The sequence below is a fragment of the Myxine glutinosa genome, chromosome 13, assembly GCF_964187855.1.
Source record: "Myxine glutinosa chromosome 13, kmMyxGlut1.1, whole genome shotgun sequence".
Classification (NCBI taxonomy): Eukaryota; Metazoa; Chordata; class Myxini; order Myxiniformes; family Myxinidae; genus Myxine; species Myxine glutinosa.
The window spans coordinates 100,650,052-100,671,389 of NC_136273.1; the positions used below are offsets into that span (position 1 = coordinate 100,650,052).

General features: G+C 47.6%; 1 protein-coding gene across 1 annotated transcript in view; it reads right to left on the reverse strand.

Moving 5' to 3' along the window:
• Nucleotides 1–21,338, reverse strand: part of LOC137439145 (astrotactin-2) — a 1,262,948-nt gene that overhangs the window by 650,127 nt on the left and 591,483 nt on the right. Inside the window, exon 8 of the mRNA XM_068134866.2 lies at nt 18,948–19,032. Coding sequence (XP_067990967.2) covers nt 18,948–19,032 — 85 coding nt within the window. The remainder of the gene's footprint in view (nt 1–18,947; nt 19,033–21,338) is intronic.

The following is a 21,338-nucleotide window of genomic DNA, read 5'->3' on the forward strand; positions in this document are numbered from 1 at the left end:
ATGGACGGGTGCATGAGGAAAGAGTGCGCTGTCGAGAGTAAGGGTGAGTGCGCTGTCAAGAGTGGAGGTGAGAGTAGTAAGAGTGACACGGAGCGTGAGTTGGTTGTGACAGGTGAGAAAGGAAGCACACCTGGAATGGTAGAGCGTGTGTGGGAATGCACACTTGAGTTGGTCGTGAGGCACATGGTTGGGTGTGCGAGTGAAAGCACACCTGTGATTGTCACAGAGGAGGTGACCGAGGAAGGGGCGCGAAGAGGTGTGTTGGTGAGGTGTGCGAGCGACGAATGTGTGCCAAGGTGTTCGGTGGTCAGGTGTGTGACCAAGTCTGTGAGTGGAATGAGTGTACAGAGGTGTGTAAGAGAAGGTACGACGGGGAGCATGGGAACGGCTGGATGTGTGAGCAAGGAACGGGCTGCGGGGTGTAAGCATGCAGGTGAGGCATCGACGGTAACCGGGTTAGAGGTTAGAACGACTTATAGCCGAATCGGGCCCTCGGTGCGTGCCGGGCTTCGCGTGCCGCGAGAACCAGCGGGGATCCGAGCCACGGCGGGTTCGAAAGGGCCACCGTACGCGATCCACGCTGGGCCTCGCTTTGAACGGCCGCGTCCGTGCTCCACTAGGCGGAGCGGGCAGCCCGATAGGAAGGGTCGTCATGGCGACCACTTGTTGTTGAGGCATTCCGGCAGGTCGAGATCGGGCCATGGGATGGCTCCACGCCGAGGTGGTGCGTGGGATCTCGGCCCGGGTAAACCTCCTTCCCTGCACCGAATGCGGGACGTATCCAGCCGCTGGCACCAAACAACCCGCATTCATGGCTTGGCTGTACGAAGCCGAGCTTTAGAAGTAAATTGGCGCACCGAGAGGCATTAGTAAGTGGACTGTAATGACGAGGATAGTGTTTTGGCCCCGAAATTAGAAAAACAAAATTTGATGATTGGCAAAGGATTGGCAGTAATGATTGGCAGATGATGGGTAGTGATTGGCAAATTTTTGATTTGTTGAAATTTGATGTGCAAAATTGGTAGTGGGAGATGCCCGATGTGGTGGGATGGCAACTCTGTCATCCCTCACAAACTGGGGGGCAAAGGAGCACTAGATTATGGGGTTGATGGCAGTGAAAACTAGCCCGGGTGGGTTAGTATATTGTGTGTAGGGATCTAGCGAAGATGACATTAGGTAACGTCAAGGTTAGTTAGTGACTGATACCTGTAGTGGGCACGCAGGTAGATTAGTATGGATGATAATGACGAGGGAGCGCAATAGTTTAAAGGGACGACTGGGAAGCGCAAGTTTCAGAGGGGAGTAGTTAGATGAGATGATGCTGTGTGAGAACTGGTCGGGTGTGTGGAGCAGTGTATGAGTAGTGAGTGTTGTGGATCAGCACAAATGCGCTTGGGGGAGAGAAGGGTGCAGGCGGCACCAAGTATAAGAGCACAGGTGTGCAAGTACAGGTGTGTGGAATACATGGAGTAAGTGGTACGGAGTGGTGGGCATGGTGCGAAGGTGTGGATGGGGGAAGAGTGGACCCCCATCACGAATACCCGGGGCGGGTAGTGTAAATGTTAGGTAGAGGGGATAGGTAAATTGTGGTTGGATATTGGCATTTGTGGTGCGGTTGCAGAATGGTATTGTGGATGGGTGCATTAGTGTTGTGGAAATGGCTGGGCGTGTAGCCTGTTAGTGTGTGTAGTTGGTTTGGGCACTCCACCACTGTGAGGATGTCGGCCAGGTGAGGCCGCAGGTGGGCTCTGGGAGCCGTTAGTGTCAGTGGGTGCCTGAGGATCCCGGGTGTGGATCGGGCAGCCCGTGCCAGAGAGGGCACTGAGGGGGTGAGAGTGCGAGAGGGCCTTCCCCAGTTAGTTAGGTTAGGGTGAGGAGCAGGTAAGCTCGGGTGGCAACTACAGTGGTGGAGGTGTGCAGGTGGGTAGACCTGCTGGGAGAGCTACATGTCACAGCCCAGAAATTGTGCGAGGGCACCGGGAGATGAATCGGGGGAGTGAGACCCCAAATTGAGAAGCACCACAGTTTGGTCAATGGGAATTGGTTTTTAGAACCCATAGTGTAAGTTGGCCAATGGATTTGCAGGGAAAGACCCCGGGTAATGTAATGTTGTTAAAGTCATTTAGGAAATAGTTAGGATTGATGAACCTGTCGCACCATACGCAGCCACTTACCTGAGGTGATGATGATGACTCCACACCTGTGTTTTCTTTGTTCTGTGTTGCAGGAAGGGAGAATTGCTGTGTGGATTTGTGAGACGCATCACGACGTGGATGAGACATTGGGGTGATTCCATCTCTCCCTCCTTAGGAGGGACTGATGATGAATTGGTGATGGCAAATTTTGATGTTGAGTTGGAGATGGAAAATTTTGATGAGAGTTGGAAATGGCAAATTTGATTGGTTAGGAGGGAGAGAAGACGAATTTGGTTTATGGGAGGAACGGGGAAGACAGTAGGGACGTTTGTTGATGTGTAAAGTAGATGTTTATGGGTAGTGTTGTGTTTTGTGGATACAGTAAGGGGTAAGGGAGGGGCAATGTAGGTTACCTGGTGGGGGGGGGGCGTACGGTAGGAACGTACCTGTCTCACCTGGTTCCCATGTGCCCCCAGTGTGCATTACCTAGCATTGCGTGCACTTTTGCGCCCTTACCACCTTGCTCACTTGTCTTCTTTTGTCTCCCACCTCCGAGGATCTGGCTTTGGGGCAGAGAGATAGGAGAGAGAGGTGCTGCCTCTGCAGTTGTGGGCCTGTACTTCCGCTGCTTGCTGCCTGGATCGATACACCATATGGACCGCTATTTTTGTGGCCGCCCACAATGGACCGCAGTTCTTTTGTGGGCAAGCACCACCCGTGGATGGACCTCTGGGTCAACGTGGCACCTATGCCATACAGGTGAACCACTTATAGTTGGCCCCCCTGACGGCCACAATTTAGAAATGGACGCGGTTGGCGCCTTTCTTTATTTCTAAAGAAGCCAGAACACCAAGTGGGCTCCAAGGCAAGACCAGCGGCAGAACATCGGCCGGCTGCGACACCACCGGTGACCATGGACACTTGATTGTGCATTTATTACTGAACACTTTATTGGTGCACCGGATGGTGCTGACTGTGTGTATGGGGTGGTGCTTTTGGTGCTTGGATGGGGTGCTCTGCACATTATTAAAGGCCGTAGGGCCACAGGGCACTCGTGGGTTGGTGTATCGATGCTGGCATGCGTGCTCTCTCTCTATGCATAACATCTGCATGTGTTCCTCAAAGAACAGGTCCTGGATCGTAGTGTAAATATCAGTCTTGTGTAAATAATGCTCCCTACCGGCTGTATGTTTAGTTTGAGGATGCTTTCCGCGATTCGGTTATCCTGTGGGTGTGTTTCTATGAGGAGAAGGGTGCAACGTCGCAGGGGGACATATTTACTCATTTGTGAACATCTGTAAAACTGTCGCACTCAGGGTTGAGTTAATAGTAGAGGGAACTACATCTGAGTGCCACACTAAAGTAAGTAAAAATTTATCGGGTCGGGACGCCCCGAGGTAGAGAAGGGTGCAATGTTGCGGATATGAGATTGGCATCCATCCATATCCGCTTGTAAATATTCCCCTATTTCCTCCATACTTCCCAACTATCCCCAATCCCCCATTCCCTATTCCCATTTCCTGTAAACAACACTCTGTAGACCCGACCTCCCCCTATTTCCCCCATTAAATGTCGCATCCAGGTCCACCGCATCTCACGTAGACAACTATAGGACATCTTGCTAGTTATTCTTAGTCTATGTCAGTTAAGGACTCGTTTCCATTAATTCTGACTCTTCGTTGCACCAGAATGTGATTGTATGGCACCGTTAGGAAGTTTAGGACCTCCCAATACCTCCCCGCAGCTCTTCCTCACGGTTCAACAACAACAACAACAACAGCGGCGGCGGCGCGGGGAGTGCACGTCCTCACTCCGGCTTGGTTGGTAGGGGGTGTTGGGAGGGCACCAAGCCTTTCCAACGAGCCGCCATCGACCATGTGCTCGACGGGGTTACCAAGTAGGGGCTCGCTGTCAGCTCCTCGTCAAGGGCAGAGCCCGGTAACCCCCGCACCCAATAGAAGCGGCGGACCAATCCCATCTGGGGCGGAGCCAACGAGCCGAGGGCGTGTCACTCCCCGCTGAGCATGCGCAGGAAGAGGGAGGTGACGTCAGATGCGCGCTGAGCTTGGAGAGAGAAGGACGCCACCAACCGAGCGCTGTGACACCTCCCTGCATCTTTTGGACCGTGCTTTATCCTGTCCCTGAGCCAAGGTGCACCTTGTGCTATCGACTGCCTGTCCTTCCCTGCCATCAATCCCTGTGTAAGTCAGTCCTGTGCCGTTTGTCTGTGGTCTATCTGGGATAGATAAGATTGTGTCTAAGTGCCTATCTCTTCTGTGTCTTTACCTCATTACCTTGTAATCTACCCCTTTTCTCCCCCCACTAATTATATCCTCCTCCGGAGGTCTTGAGAATTGTACCCCTTGCGTCGTTTCATCTATCCCAGTCGTTGTGTCCTTTCCAATCATTGATTTAGCATAGCGCGATTTGGTCAACATCGGGTGGAATCGGGTAAGTTGGGGAAGAATCGGGGGAACTGTTAGGTCGCGGCAATACCACCGCTCGGTAAATAACATCTAATCCGCGATCCGTAACAATATATATATACATACATACATACATACATACATACACATATATATATATATATATATATATATATATATATATATATATATATATACATATATATATATATATATATATATATATATATATATATATATATATTGTTGCGGTTTTGGAATAAAGGTTAATTTCCCCTCGTAGACAGATGCACCACAACATGAAGCCTCGCGATAGTTCAGTTATTTCTTAGTAAATGTAAGTGTAGTCCTTTCCTGTGTTTAGTTTTGTGTAGAGTAGGCCAGTGAGCTTAGGTGTTCTTTTGGCGCTTTGGTTTGGTTTGGCGCTGAAATGCCATGTGGTAGGCCTTCAGCATGTCTGGCAAGGCTGAAGGGACGAGCTGCAGGGGGGAGTGGCCGGTAAGCAACGAGCCGCCAATCAGGGCTCGAGGGGAGTGGCTTACCACTGCGGCAGGAGGCGGGGCTTGGAACATTCGGGTAAGATCGGGGAGGTGCCATATAAGGTCCTGCCCCGAGCCCATTAAGCAGAACAACAGCAGAACGCGTGTGAGTCAGAACACACGACAACGCACGAGAGGAGAGGGCTGTGAGAGTTCGTGGGCAGCAGAACGGGTGAGATCAAGAACGAGAGACGAGGAGTGAAAGTCGCCCAGCCCTGAACAAGTCGAAGTGCTTGAATTGACTGTTGTAATAGCCTCGTTGTACACGAACTTGCCCTGTGCCCTGGACCCTGCGCTCTGCCGTTGTATTAATCGCGCGCTCGAGAGGACGACCCGTGCCGGGCCAGACGCGTCCTCCTGCCTGCCTTTGCCTGGATACGTGCCATGACCGCCAGAGGGCTACACCACGAGCGAGCTGTCCGGGAGCGACCAGCAGCAAGGCGCGTTTGGCGTGCGAACCTGGTCTTCTTCCATTTCCCCGTGTGAGTGATTGGGCCCGTGTTTGGGAAATAAGTTAAGCTGGTTAAGCTTCTGCTCTGTGTCCCCCTTTCCTTCATCATTATCATTGTACATAATAGTGTAAATAAATCATGTTCTTCCTCTGATTTGACCGTCCTGTCCCTTCCATCCATTGGCTTCGCATGGTATGAATAAAACCGCTCGAATCGGGTTCCGACAAAAGTAACAGCACGAGTCACGTGATATGCATACCACTCGGGCATACTCGATTAAGCGTGGCTTGTGCGAGGCTCGATCCCCGCTTTCGTGGCAGCGTGGGTACCAAAGGTACGTGCGAATTTGTCCCGATACCCTTTTTCACGTTTGCCCGGAAGTGGCGATTCGGTCTCGCGGACCCGAAGACCCAGGGGGGAAAAAGGGGGTTTAATCCCTCCTTTGTAACGGGAACGGGCTTCGGGAGATCCGCAACAATATATATATATATTGTTGTGGTTTTGCAAGAAAGAACGAAACCCCTATATTTAATTACACGACAACATGTAGCATGCAGTAGTCAGTTATTTCCTATTAAATGTAAAGATTAGCTCCCTTCCCATTGTGTAATCATTAAAGCAGATATGCATTGAGTTTAGGCAGGATTCAAACATTTGTATAGTTGAAGAACAAAGACGTGGTGATGTGTAGGTAGGCGTGGCTAAAATTACAGTCGACGTGATCAACCACGGCTGTGGTAGGCGTGGCTAAAGTAACCGCCCACGTCACCAACAAGCAGCCAATGAGAGATCGTGGATGCGCAAAACAACCAATCAGGTCTGGACTCTTCCCCAGCAAACTCCACAGGCAAACTTCGACCAATTAGAGATCATGGATACGCAAAACAACCAATGAGAGGCCGTGGAACATTCTAGGGAGCTTTGCCACCCGAAATAAACCCCATGTCCATGGCACTCTTCGCTCTCTGCTCTCTCTGGTTGCCCTCCCTCATCATCGATCTTCGAGCTGGCTGTCCGACGTGCTGGTTCGTCCTTCCTGCGTGGAATTCCCCATCCTGGATCATCGTTTGTGCTGACTTTGGCGCGGCAGTTCGTCCTGCGGACCTCCTTCAAGCTGCGCAGCCTAAACGGGCCGTGAGCTGCGCATGGAAGCCAGTGAACCCAAGTCCGCGGCTGCACGTTGCTCGGTACAACTTTAACCTGTGTGATGCATGCCCAGTGTGTGTGTATAAGGCGCGTGTCGGGATTTAGGCTGTGTAAGAATTGATAAGCCTGCCTCTCGTCCTTTATCTCTGCTTCTTGTAAATAAAAGCCGTGTACATTTTTGTTATTTTCAAACCTGTTCGAGTACGTCTTTTGCCCCATTGCCCCAGCATTGCCCGAACCGAATTTGACTTGAATTAGGCCCATAAATCACGGATAACGCTGCTACCCACACCATGCGATCCGCTCGGTGCTCCAGAAGGTGTGGGAACGCGAAGGTTCAATCCCCAGTCTTCCCGGCTGTGTGGTCTCGCAAGGTATTCGGGTTGCGACTGCGGCATGTGGACTCGGTGTCTGAGGGGAACCAGGAACTGAGGGGAACCGGGGAATCGGTTAGATTGGCATGTATTATGGATGGAACTGTCAGAATATCATCTTGGAAATTGTGACGCTGAGGAGGCAGCGTACGTAGTTTATAGACTGGATAGTCAGGGTAGTATTATGTGCACAAGCGCATATTGTTTGCAGGCAGGGCCAGGTGAGGACTTTCAATCACAAGAGACACGCACGTGTGCAGAAAAGGTCGTCACGATCTGTCTGTCCAGTGTGTGGCAGCCATGGCGGCGTAATGCACTGTAGAGACAGAAGCAGGCAATAATAAGGGCAAAATATGTATCAGTGGCCCTGCTTTCAGTTCACTGTGTACCTTGTGTGTGTGTGTGTGTGGTACACACACACACACAAGGTACACACAAGGTACACACACACACACACACACACACACACACACACACACACACACACACACACACACACACACACAAACAAGGTACACACTGTTACGGATTTCATCACTTCCGTTGTTGTGGTTTTCATCCACTGTAAACATTTTTGATTCCATGTACTATTATTGTTGTCGTTTAAGGGAAATAGAGATTACTATTTTCAAAAGGTAAAAAAGTTAATGTTTTAAATGAAACCGGAACCGGACGACGATGAAGAGAAAGAGGAGGAAGAGAAGGCGGAGCGAGCGAGTCGGACAAGAAGCCGAGCTGCTTCGAGGTCTGGAGCAAACATTGACGAACGTGGGTCACAAGTGAACTTCGGGTTTCCCGGGAAAGGGATCCCTGTGACAGAGTTGTCATCGCTGTGACAGATAAACCTGCGTGACAGGTTCTGTGGGTGATTCCGGAGAGAATCATCAGAGTGCCGTTACGCGACGAGAACGGGCCGTCGGCCATTTTTACCTCACGCAGGATTTGCGCTTCGCTCAAGGTTTTTCATCTCGCTTCAACCATTTTCACCGCATTCAGATGTTAATCTGGTGTGTGTGTGCAACGTGGCTTTTGAGTGGGAAATCTGCGGTTCGCCGAGTGGGAGCCATGGAACGTCCACACCCGAGGGTGTGATTTCCCAGTCGCCTTGAGGGCACCTTTGCGCAGCTTTGGCAGCGTGACTGTGACAGTCATTCGAATGGGATTCTGGTCTCGATTAGACATCGTTCTGACGATTACTGGAGCGGATCCGACTTTGGCTTGATACCAGAATAGAGACATTGGAAATGTTCTTCTTGTCGCTCACTTAGAGCACAGTGAGTTATATTGCACGAACCTGATGGTACCATCATAGGAAATATACAGTCACGGGAAAAAGTAAGTACACCCCATGTAAAGTTTTGACTGTTTCAACATATTTCAACGTACAGCTATTTGATCTTCATTTCAACAATATTGATAGATAAAGGTGATATAATATAACAAATATCATGAAACATTTACATTTTGTAGTCCATTGTATAATTTAAATAAACATAAATGCAAATTTCGCATGTGGAAAAAGTAAGTACACCCCTGGCTCTAATAGGTGGTATTGCCCCATTTGGCAGAAACAACCTGAAGTAGGCGTTTCTTATAACTGTCTACCAGTCTCTGACATCGAATAAGAGAATTTTTTTCCCACTCCTCCCTGCAGAATTCTTTCAGATGTGCGATGTTTGAGGGGTTTCTTGCATGCACAGCTCGTTTCAAATCCCCCCACAACATCTCGATGGGATTTAGATCTGGGCTTTGACTTGGCCATTCCAGAACCCTCCATTTCTTTATTTTCAGCCATTCCTTGGTGGATTTACTGGTATGTTTAGGGTCATTGTCATGTTGCAAGGTCCACCCTCAGTTGAGCTTCAACTTTCCGACAGATGGCCTCACATTATCCTCAAGCACCCTCTGGTACAATGAAGAATTCATCGTGGATTGTATGATGGTGAGCCACCCAGGCCCTGATGCAGCAAAGCTGCCCCAAACCGTAATATTTCCACCACCATGCTTTACAGTTGGTATCAGGTTCTTGTGGTCAAATGCTGTCTTTTGTTTTCGCCAAACATATGTTCTGGTACTGTGGCCAAATCTCTCTACCTTTGACTCATCTGTCCAGAGCACATTGTTCCAGAAGTGCTTGTCTTTGCCTAGGTGTTCATTGGCAAACTTTAGTCTTGCCCTGATGTTCTTTCTGGATAGCAAAGATTTCCTCCTAGCACATCTCCCATGTAGATCAAATTTATGCAGCCTCTTTCGAAAGGTAGACCCGTGCAGTTTGACATCAACAGTGGCAAGAGCTACCTGTAGGTCCCGTGATGACATTCTGGGGTTCTTAGAGACTTCTTTCAGCATCTTGCGGTCTGCTCTTGGGCTGAACTTGCTGGGGTGGCCTGGCCTGAACAAGTTGGCAGTTGTTTGGAATCTTCTCCACTGGTAGATGATCTTCCGGACAGTCGAATGATTGATTTCAAATTGTTTGGAGATCTTTTTAAATCCCTTCCCAGACTCGTTGGCATCTATAACCTTCTTTGTGAAGGCCTCAGAGAGCTCTTTTGATCTTGGCATGGTGACACCGCACACTTCAACAACAAAGAGCAAACCAAACTAAATGTCTGAGGTTTAAATAAGAAAGGTTCCTCCAAGATCCTCTATAACGATGTTCTAATCATTTGCACCTGAGCTGGTGCACCTGATTCTAATTTTAGGTATTTGAAGTAGTGATAAATATAGGGGTGTACTGACTTTTTCCACATGCGAAATTTGCATTTATGTTTATTTAAATTAAACAATGGACTACAAAATGTAAATGTTTCATGATATTTGTTATATTATATCACCTTTATCTATCAATATTGTTGAAATGAAGATCAAATACCTGTATATTGAATTATGTTGAAAAAGTCAAAACTTTCCTTGGGGTGTACTTACTCTTCACTTGACTGTATATTGGTTGTACAATTGATTACTATTGTTGTTGTACTGTTATTCTTGTGTGATATTAATACAATACTTGTTTGTTGGTAACAATTGGTGTGGTTTCACCATTGATCTTTGACATACAGAATAACACATCTTTCTGCCGTGACTCCTCTCGGGGCTCGGAGGTGCACCGTGATCAGGGTTTGGGGAGGAGCACGTAACAGAAATTTGGGGCTCGTCTTTGCTGACAAAACTCCCTAGCACTCGTCCAGGATAGAATTCCCTAACTCCCAAAATTCCCAAATTTGGAATTTGCTAACATTCCCAAATTTTTCAAAACAATTTGAATTTTTTTTGTGTGATGGAAGTTAACAGGTGTTAACTGATAGCCACCATGTTGTTTGACGCAGAAAGTTTGCGGCGTCCCCTAATGAGGCACAGTTCCAAGCGTTAAAAAGATCGGAACTCTTGATATTGGCCAAATATTTTAACTTGGAGGTCCGAGTTAATATGAAGAAAGCAGAGATGCAGACATTGAGTGGTAAAAACTCTGGTGGGACAAGGAACATGGAAAGAGGTAGCCTTGGATTGGTTACCCGAGGAAAAAGAAAATGTGGAGCTCCGGAAAATGGAGATGCAACTGCAGAGCCAGGAAAGGTTAAAAGCAGAGGAAAGGAAAGCCGAAAAGGAAAGAGCAGAACAGGAACTCAAACTCGAGGAGAGAAGAGCAGAGGAAAGGAGAGCTGAAGAAGAGAGAAGAGCAGAGGAAAGAGCCGAGGAAAGGAGAGATGAAAAGGAACTCGAGGAAAGAAGAGCAGAACAGGAACTCGAACTCGAGGAGAGAAGAGCAGAGGAAAGGAGAGCTGAAGAAGAAAGAAGAGCAGAGGAAAGAGCAGAGTAAAGAAGAGCCAAAAGGGAGTTAAAGGAACGTGACGGAGTATCAGAAGGAACTTAAACTCAAGGAGCTGGAATTAATGGGAGAAGGGAAAGAAGTAATATCCATGCCGGCTAGTTCGACAACTAGTCAGAACACTTGGGATGTTGGTAGGCATGTGAGGCTGGTTCCACCCTTCAATGAAAAGGAGGTCGCCAAGTTTTTTTTACACTTTGAGAAAGTGGCTCAAATCCTAAAATGGCCTGTGGGGTCCTGGACTAATGGACGATGTTAGTGCAAAGTGTTCTGTTGGGTAAAGCTCAAGATATCTATTCGGCTTTACCGATTGACCAATGTGCAGATTATGAGATAGTGAAGAAAACCATTCTCAAAGCCTATGAATTGGTCCCTGAAGCTTAACGGCAAAAATTTCCGGAATTCCAGGAAGAGGGAGAGTGAGACCCATGTGGAGTTTGCCAGAATGAAGGAAACCATGTTTGATCGGTGGTGTGACTCGAAGGGGATTGGGAAAGAATTCAACCTGTTCCGACAATTGATCTTGGTGGAGGAATTCAAACAGTGTGTCCGCGCGGACATTGAAGTACATCTGGATGAAAAGAAAGTACCAGAGTTGTATGAGGCAGCAACCATAGCAGATGACTATGCCTTGACACACAGGATGGGGTTCCACAAACCTAACTTCCCGCCTAGAGTTAGCCAGGGGAGTTATGGTAAATCAGGGGCAGAGAACAAAAATTCATGGAGGCGGCCTAGAGATGACTATGGGGACAAATCTGATACCGCGACTTTTAGGGATCAGAACACTGCAGTTCCAAGACATACCTATCTTCCGGGGGGCCCGAGGCAGACCATGAGTTTTTCCTCCTTGCGCTTTTTGCAAGAAACCTGGGCATTTGATGTCCCAATGTTACGCCCTGAAAAGGAAAAATCAGGAGCGGAGTCAGACTAGTACAACGCCGAATGCATTGGCCAATGCGAGAAATCGTCCTTGGAGGACGGTGCCTTGTGAAGGTTCCCATGCCAAAGTTACGGAATCACAGAACGACCTTGTTCAAGTGGGTTACAAACCTTTTGTTTCAGAGGGGTTTGTGTCACTGGATGGAGACTTAACGAACCAGAGACTTGTTAGGGTATTGAGGGACACAGGAGCACATCAATCTTTGATGCTTGAGAGCATTTTGCCATAGTCAGAGAAGACGGCAACTGGTGTTAGTGTTCTTTTACAGGGGGTTGGTGGCTATGTTAAAGCTCCACTTCATGTCATCCATTTGAAGTCTGATTTGGTGTCAGGACCGGTCACCGTAGGTTTACAAGCCACTCTACCTGTAAGGGGAATCTCTTTTGTTATCGGGAATGATTTGGCCGGTGGTCGAGTTTCTGGTAATCCGATGTTTGTTGAAAAGCCTAGTATGGAAAATAACACCGCACAGTTAGAGCAGGAGATTCCGGGTATCTTTCCATCCTGTGCCGTGACTCGTGCTATGGGTAGGAAGCACTCTGAAGAGAAGGAGAAGGTACTGACGTCACGCTTTGCACAGGCACTTCTTGTCGAGTACCCTGAAACTAAGTGACAGCACACACAAGTCATGGACGGAGGCAATGTTGGCAAGCTCTTTGCAGGTGGACTGAACTTTGACACAAGTGAAGATGTTCTGGACTCTATCTTTGGCAAATATGGACCACTCTTGGAAGTGCTGCTGATAAAAGACAGGGAGACGCAAAAGTCGAGAGGGTTTGGCTTTGTCACGTTTGAAAACACAAAGGACGCCAAAGATGCAGAAAAGGATTTGAATGGCAAGGATTTGGATGGTCGGACCATAACAGTAGAGAAGGCAGGCCATGGGCGTCGAGAGGGCTACAGAGGAGGAAAACGTGGAGGTAGTTTCAGAGGTGGCTATGGTTCCTGGGATTGGAGTAGTAGTTTTAGTGGCGGCCGCAGTCCTGATTACGACGGAGGCTCCCAGCAGCAGCAGCGCAGTTTTGGCAACTCTCGACGGGATGACTATTACGGTGGTAGCCGAGATGGGGACCGCGACTCACGTGACTACAGCACCCGACTCTTCAACCGTGATTATGATTTTTATGATCAAGAGAAGATTTGGAAGCATTGAGTGCTCAGGAGCAGCCGAGCCAAGATTCCTACACGGATTAACCCGTGAACTCCACGTTCCTAAATGCATCCATGCAGTGAATACTTCCAGGCCTCATCACCTAACCACCATGAAACCTGGCTCTCAGCTCGGCCTCCTTCAAAAAGTGCTATAGATTTGTTTTGCTTTGGATTCACTGATCACAACCCTTTAACCTTCATTCAAAAAATGAAAATTAAAAATCAGAGGTTGATGAGATGGAGTTTGCCTTTGCAGGAGTTCAACTTGGAAATTGAGCATGTAAAGGGCAGGGACAATGTCGTTGCTGATGCTTTGTCCAGAGTGAACTAACTTTGGAAATTTCTGTAGGTTGTTTGGAAGTTTTGTTGCTTTATTTTGGGGAATATTAATTATTGTTGCTCACGTGAATTGATAATTTGGGTGTGAGTTTTACTTTTGTTTGTTAAAAGAGTTTTTGCCTGCAAAGAAAGTTTTCACGATGTTGAAACTTTCTTTCTTGAGGGCGGGAAGTGTTATGGATTCGTCACTTCCGTTGTTGTGGTTTTCATCCACTGTAAACATTTTTGATTCCATGTACTATTATTGTTGTCGTTTAAGGGTAATAGAGATTACTATTTTCAAAAGGTAAAAAAGTTAATGTTTTAAATGAAACCGGAACCGGACGAAGAGGAAGAGGAGGAAGAGAAGGCGGAGCGAGCGAGTCGGACAAGAAGCCGAGCTGCTTCGAGGTCTGGAGCGAACGTTGACGAACGAGGGTCACGAGTGAACTTCGGGTTTGCCGGGAAAGGGATTCCTGCGACAGAGTTGTCATCGCTGTGACAGATAAACCTGCGTGACAGGTTTTGCGGTTGATTCCGGAGAGAATCATCAGAGTGCCGTTACGCCACGAGAACGGGCCGTCGGCCATTTTTACCTCGCGCAGGATTTGCGCTTCGCTCAAGGTTTTTCATCTCGCTTCAACCATTTTCACCGCATTCAGACGTTAATCTGGTGTGTGTGTGTGTGTGTGTGTGCAACGTGGCTTTTGAGTGGGAAATCTGCGGTTCGCCGAGTGGGAGCCGTGGAACGTCCACACCCGAGGGTGTGATTTCCCAGTCACCTGAGGGCACCTTTGCGCAGCTTTGGCAGCGTGACGGTGACTGTCATCCGAACGGGATTCTGGTCTCGATTGGACATCGTTCTGACGATTACTGGAGCGGATCGACTTTAGCTTGATGCCGGAATAGAGACATTGGGAATGTTCTTCTTTTCGCTCACTTGGAGCACAGCGAGTTATATTGTACGAACCTGATGGTACCATCATAGGAAATATATATTGGTTGTACAATTGATTACTATTGTTGTTGTACTGTTATTCTTGTGTGATCTTAATACAATACTTGTTTGTTGGTAACAATTGGTGTGGTTTCACCATTGATCTTTGACATGCAGAATAACACATCTTTTTGCCGTGCCTCCTCTCGGGGCTCGGAGGTACATCCTGACCAGGGTTTGGGCACATAACACACACACACACACTCACACACACAAGGTACACACACACACACACACACACACACACACACACACACAGGGAACACACACACAGAAGGTACACACAAACACACACACAAGGTACACACACACACACACACACACACACACACACACACACACAAGGTACACACACACAAGGTGTACACACACACACACACACACACACACACACACACACACACACAAGGTACACACACACACACACAGGGAACACACACACAAGGTACACACACACACACACACACACACACACACACACACACACACACACACACACACAAGGTACACACACACACAAGGTACACACACACAGACACACACAGACACACACAAGGTACACACAGACACACACAAGGTACACACACACACACACACACAAAAGGTATACACACACAAGGTGTACACACACACACACACACAATGTACACACACACACACAAGGTACACACACACACACACACACAAGGTACACACACACAAGGAACACACACACAAGGAACACACACACACAAGGTGTACACACACACACACACACACACAAAAGGTACACACACACACAGGGTACACACACACACACACACACACAAGGTACACACACACAAGGAACACACACACACACAAGGTGTACACACACACACACACACACACACACACACACACACACACACACACACACACACAAAAGGTACACACACACACAGGGTACACACACACACACACACACACACACACACACACACACAAGGTAGACACACACACACGCACACCCACAAGGTACACACACACACACACACAAGGTACACACACACACACACAAGGTACACACACACAGACACAAGGTACACACACAGACACAAGGTACACACACAGACACAAGGTACACACACACAAACACAAGGTACACACACACATGGGGATATATATTTTACACACACACATACATACATACACACACACTCACACACACACACACACACACACACACACACACACACACACACACACGGCACACACACACACACATGGGGATATATATTGTTGCGGTTTTGAGTTAGTACAAATAAAGGTTAATTTCCCCCTCATAGTTAGTCACACTACAACTTGTAGCCTCGCGATAGTTCAGTTATTTCTTAGTATGTGTAAGCATAGTCCTTTTCCTGTGTTAGTTTTGCGTTGAGTAGAATAATGAGAATAGGTCCTTCATTGCCTTATGCCGCCTCTATTGCCTTATGCCGCCTTACGCCTCCTCATGCCGACTTTGGCTTTTCGGCGCAAATTAACACGAGGCAGGCCTGGCAAATCGAGGCAAGACCGAAGGAGGGCGGAGGAGAAGCTGACGGTAAGCGCGAGCCGCCAATCAGGGCTCGAAGGGAGTGGCTGCGGCACTGCGTCACAGGGTGTGGTTGGAACATTCGAGAGGGCTAAGGGGGTTGGCCATATAACCTGTTGCGCAAAGCCCCCGACCTCATTTATGAGATGGGTGATGAGCTTGATGAGTTACAAGTTGTGAGAAAGGCATGCGCTGGGTGTTGAGCTTGAGTAGTTATGGGCAGAGGTGCTTGTGAGCAAGTTACGAGTTCTGAGAGAAGACGCGCATGAACTAAGCTATAAGCGCTCTTACGAATTAAGCGCTCGGTTGAGCTTGAGGCCGAGCCTCTATTGGGTTACGCGAGTGAAAGCGCGCCGGCAACTAAACGCGCTGTGGAAAACCCCAGCCGCGCTGTGGAAAACCCCAGCCGCGCTGAGAGATGCGTACATTTCCCTTCCGCCTGCCTCATCTGCCCTTTGTTTGAGAGCCGCGCTACAAGGATCCCTTCCACCGCCTGCTTGCCTTCATCGCGGGACGTGCCGTGACCGGGGAGAGTCACGCTGGGCGGGGCCGTTCCTGGACGACCGTCCAGTGAGGAACATCATCCTACCTTCATTTCCCCTTTGTGAGTGTGATCGGGCCCGTGTCTGGGGTTAACGTAAGACTGCTTAAGACTGCTCTGTGTCTCTGTACTTCTACTGAGTCATTGTACATTGTGTAAATAATAATTAAATCGTGTTCTTCCTTTATTCGACCGTCTCGTCTTTTCCATCATTGACGAAGCGTGGTACGAATAGAACCGCTCTAATCGGGTTCCAATAGTAGAAAACTGCACGGACCACGTGGTACGCAATCCGCTTGGTGTACTCAAATTACACGTGGCTCGTGCGAGGCTTGATTCCCCGCTTCCGCAGCGGCACAGGTATTTAAGTACGTGCGAGAATTGTCCCGAAACCCTACCTTGCGTTTGCCCGGGAGGGGCGATTCAAATCTCTCGGTTGCGCCGGCCCAAAAAGAACAAGGGGCTTAATCTCCCCTTGGTAAGGGCAGGACGGGCGGCGAAAACCATAACAATATTTTACACACACACGGGGATATATATTTTACACACACACACACACACACACACACACACACACACACACACACACACACACACACACACACACACACACACACACACACACACACATACACACGGGGATATATATTTTACACACACACACAAGGTACACACACACACACACACACAAGGTACACACACACACACACACAAGGTACACACACACACACAATGTACACACACACACACAATGTACACACACACACACACACACACACAAAAGGTACAGACACACAAGGTACACACACGCACAAGGTACACACAAAGACATGGTACACACACACATGGGGATATATATTTTACACACACACACACAAGGTACACACACACATGGGGATATATATTTTACACACACACATGGGGATATATATTTTACACACACACATGGGGATATATATTTTACACACACACACACATACACACACACATACACACACACACACACACACACACACACACACACACACACACACACACACACACACACACACACACACACACACACACACATGGGGATATATATTTTACACACACAAGGTACACACACACAAGGTACACATACAGACACACACAAGGTACACATACAGACACACACAAGGTACACACACACACACACACACACACAAGGTACACACATACACACACACACACACAAGGTACACACACACACACACACACACACACACACACACACACACACAAAAGGTACACACACACACAAGGTACACACACACATGGGGATATATATTTTACACACACACACACACACACACACACACACACACAGTACACACACACATGGGGATATATATTTTACACACACACACACACAAGGGGACACACACACACATGGGGATATATATTTTACACACACACAAACACACATGGGGATATATATTTTACACACACACACACACACACACACACACACACACACGGGGATATATATATTTTACACACACACACACACACACACGGTACACACACACACAAGGTACACACACACACATACAAACAAGGTACACACACACACAAGGTACACACTAGGTAATGATATGACTCATTGGAAGAGTCCTTTCTGCTAAGGTAACTGGTGCTCGGTTATATTCCTGGAGGAATGTGGACACACCTTTCCGTGGGCTGCAGGTGTTCCACTCCGTTGTGCACTTTGCCATCCTTCATTGTCGGGCACTTGAGCACTCGGTTGATTTTTTAACATGGGCCGCAATGGTGTTTTGCGAGGATCGATGATGCGTTCGGCCTCTCTCCTCGGGATCGCACCAGATTGCTCTCACCAGGCCGATCGGACGCCAAGGGCACCACGGGGTGGGCAATGGGGCCGCTTTCCCATGCGGCAATGCGGCACCGACCTCACTTGTTAACGCGTTCGTGCGGGTAACGTTAATTTACCCGTCGCGATGAGAAAACAGTTATGGCACCGAGAGCGTAATTCGCACTACAAATCTCTCCAGAGCTCCTCAAATTAATATTTTTGACATATGCCGACACAGCTATTGCATTTGTGATTAGCTACATTATAGGAGTGCGCCATTAGTTTCACATTCTCCAAACGGTTCGCTTTTTAATGGCATTTTCAAAGTATGGTACCACTCCCACTCGACCCCAACCCTCGTCGCCCGTCGAGACGGCCTCGTCCCTCCACTTTCAGGATCGCATCGATACGGTGGGTTAATTAAATTAGAACATATACCCCGGAACATTTTCAACCTTTTCTGTCACAAGGTGGAAAAATCCATATCGATATTTACGGAACTTCATAGGAACGGGCGTCGTGGGCGTGCGACCCGAGCCATGACTCCTGCGGACACGTCCCACCTCGGCCTAAAGACCATGAATCACAAAGTGCACACCACGTGCACACGTCGGCTGCCACCTCCGTTTTCCTTCACCGCTTTTTATTCACAGCTACCCCAAGGATGCTGAAGTCACCACCCGATGTGATGGGGAGCCGGAGGGAGCCTTACCCCTGATTTGGCTCCCAATCGTGCCTCAAACACAGGTGGGGATGGACGGGATCAGGTTGGTAGCCGATCTTGCAGCTGCACTCTCCTGCGACACAAAACACACAAAAGGGTAAGGTAAGTCGACCTTTTTTGTGTGTCTGTATTCATATTGCGATGTGCAGTGATCACATTTACATGCATTTGATTTTTTTTTTTTGTTGTATACAAGATCGAGGCTCGTGGAAGAGCTAACATTAATCACACAAAAAGACAAACTCACACATTAAACATAAAACATATGACAAAGGCAGCAGGAGACAAGATGGAGAGCAGGGACATCGGGAGATCTGTTGGAGGGAGAGGGCTTGAGGGGAGGGGGGGGGTGTGGGAGAGGTATAAAAGACATGAACACTGCGAGGACTTCCAGGAAAGAAGTCGGTATTTCAAAAAAGTGAATCTGGGGTGAATTAATGGGGGTAGAAAAGATCAAGGTTTTGGATGGGGGGAGATAAGAGATGGTGGCGAACAGCTGTTTTAAAGACCTGGCAAATCAAGTTTTAATGACAATATCAACTCCAATGTGCCACCATATACACATAATAATATGGTTACAAGAAGAGCTTAGGTATATGCACACACACATCACGGAGCTGTCCAGCCTGGGCTCAAATCTCGATCCAGCTACAAACTGCCACCCTGGTGTCTGCATCCAGGCAGAGGCAGGATGGAGCATCAATGTGAATGTCGTCACTTAGACGGAAAGGACATTAAACCAAGTGTCCCGTTCGCTGGCATTAGTTAGTGGATGTTAAGGATCCCACTGCGTCGTTCATGAAGAGCAGGCAAGTTATCGCAGGCACCAGGAACAAATTACAAATTCCTGCATGGATGAGGATAGCGAGTGGTCTGGTCTTCTTGGAGACTTAGAGGTTCCTTGATTCCACGTTAAACAGCTTGATATGTCACAGTGCGGTTCCTGGCTGGGCGGCTTGCTTCGCTCCACTATCAAGGAATTGACCAGGTAGTCTGCTCATTTCTGGGAACAGACATTTTCAAATATCAATGGCAACTATAACATAACGTCAGTATCATTACGACGTCAGAGGACTGGGGTCTGTTGCATCAATGGCGATCAAAGTCATATCAAATCCACTGAAGACAGCATTCCCACTGTGCAAGCACACCTCCCTACAAATACTCCCTGGAAATGTAATGGCCCTTGCAGATTAGTGATATTACTATGACACAGGCTGTTTAAAACAGACCCCACAAATCAGAAAGTCCATCAGGAATGCATTAAACAGCAAATGATTAAAACGAAAAAACATCACATGTATACACGGTCAACCCTTGTTAATCCGGACAACTTTGTTACCAGCACCCAATGTCGGATTATCGAGATTGTCAGATATAGGATTTTGCAGATTAGAGGGATAAAATGAATGGTGGAAATCTGTTCCATGGATATTTTGGTTGGATATCGAGATTTCCGGAATAAACAAGGTCAGATTAGGGGAAATAAAATGAGAAATAAATTAGGAGAAATAAAACAGAAGTGAGAAACGATAAATAAAACAGAAATAAAGTAATGACCGCACACACACACACATAGATATATATATTAGGGTGGTCCACAGATATATGTAATATTTAATACTATTAAAAATCCATGCTCCACAAGGCTGCCCTTGTTCCTATGTTTATAAAGATCATATGAACCAAATATGAGGTCAATTGGAACTTATTTAGAGGTTTTTTTTTTTGTTTTTTTTTGTATACAGAGTCGAGGCTCATAAAAGAGCTAACATTTATCAAACAAATCAAGCAAACAAGCAAACAAAGTATATAAAAAGGGGAGCGGTCGACAAGATGGGGAGAGAAGGGGAGGAAGCACACAAACACAACATTTGAGGGCAGGGACATCGGGAGATGTGTGGGAGGCAGAGGGCCTGGGGGGAGCTCAAAAAATAACATTTTTAATTTATCCTGTTTTTTTCAGATGGCAGAAACTCGCAGCTCTTCCACAGTTTGGTTGCTGCGCAAGTCTGAAAAGGAAATAATATGTGGGGGACTACCAACCAAAGGACACACATTGCAGAAAATGGTGTACCATCACATACAAGAACACCATACAGTTCGTGAAAGTGCCAAACTTAGTGTACAAGCTGTGTGTGCATACTGGGAGAAAGCACGAATTCCAGTGCAGAGAGTAGATTCCTGTGAGCGCCACCTTTTGAAGTTGTATGATGCCTACAAACTGGTAAAGAAAAATAGAACCAAGACATTCGAAAACTATAGAGTGAAGGAGCAGATGTTCAAAGATGATCTTCAATCCCTCTTCGATATCTCACCAAATGATGCGCTTGAGAAAATGACGAATGAAGAAGACAAAGCGTTCCTTATCATGCAGCG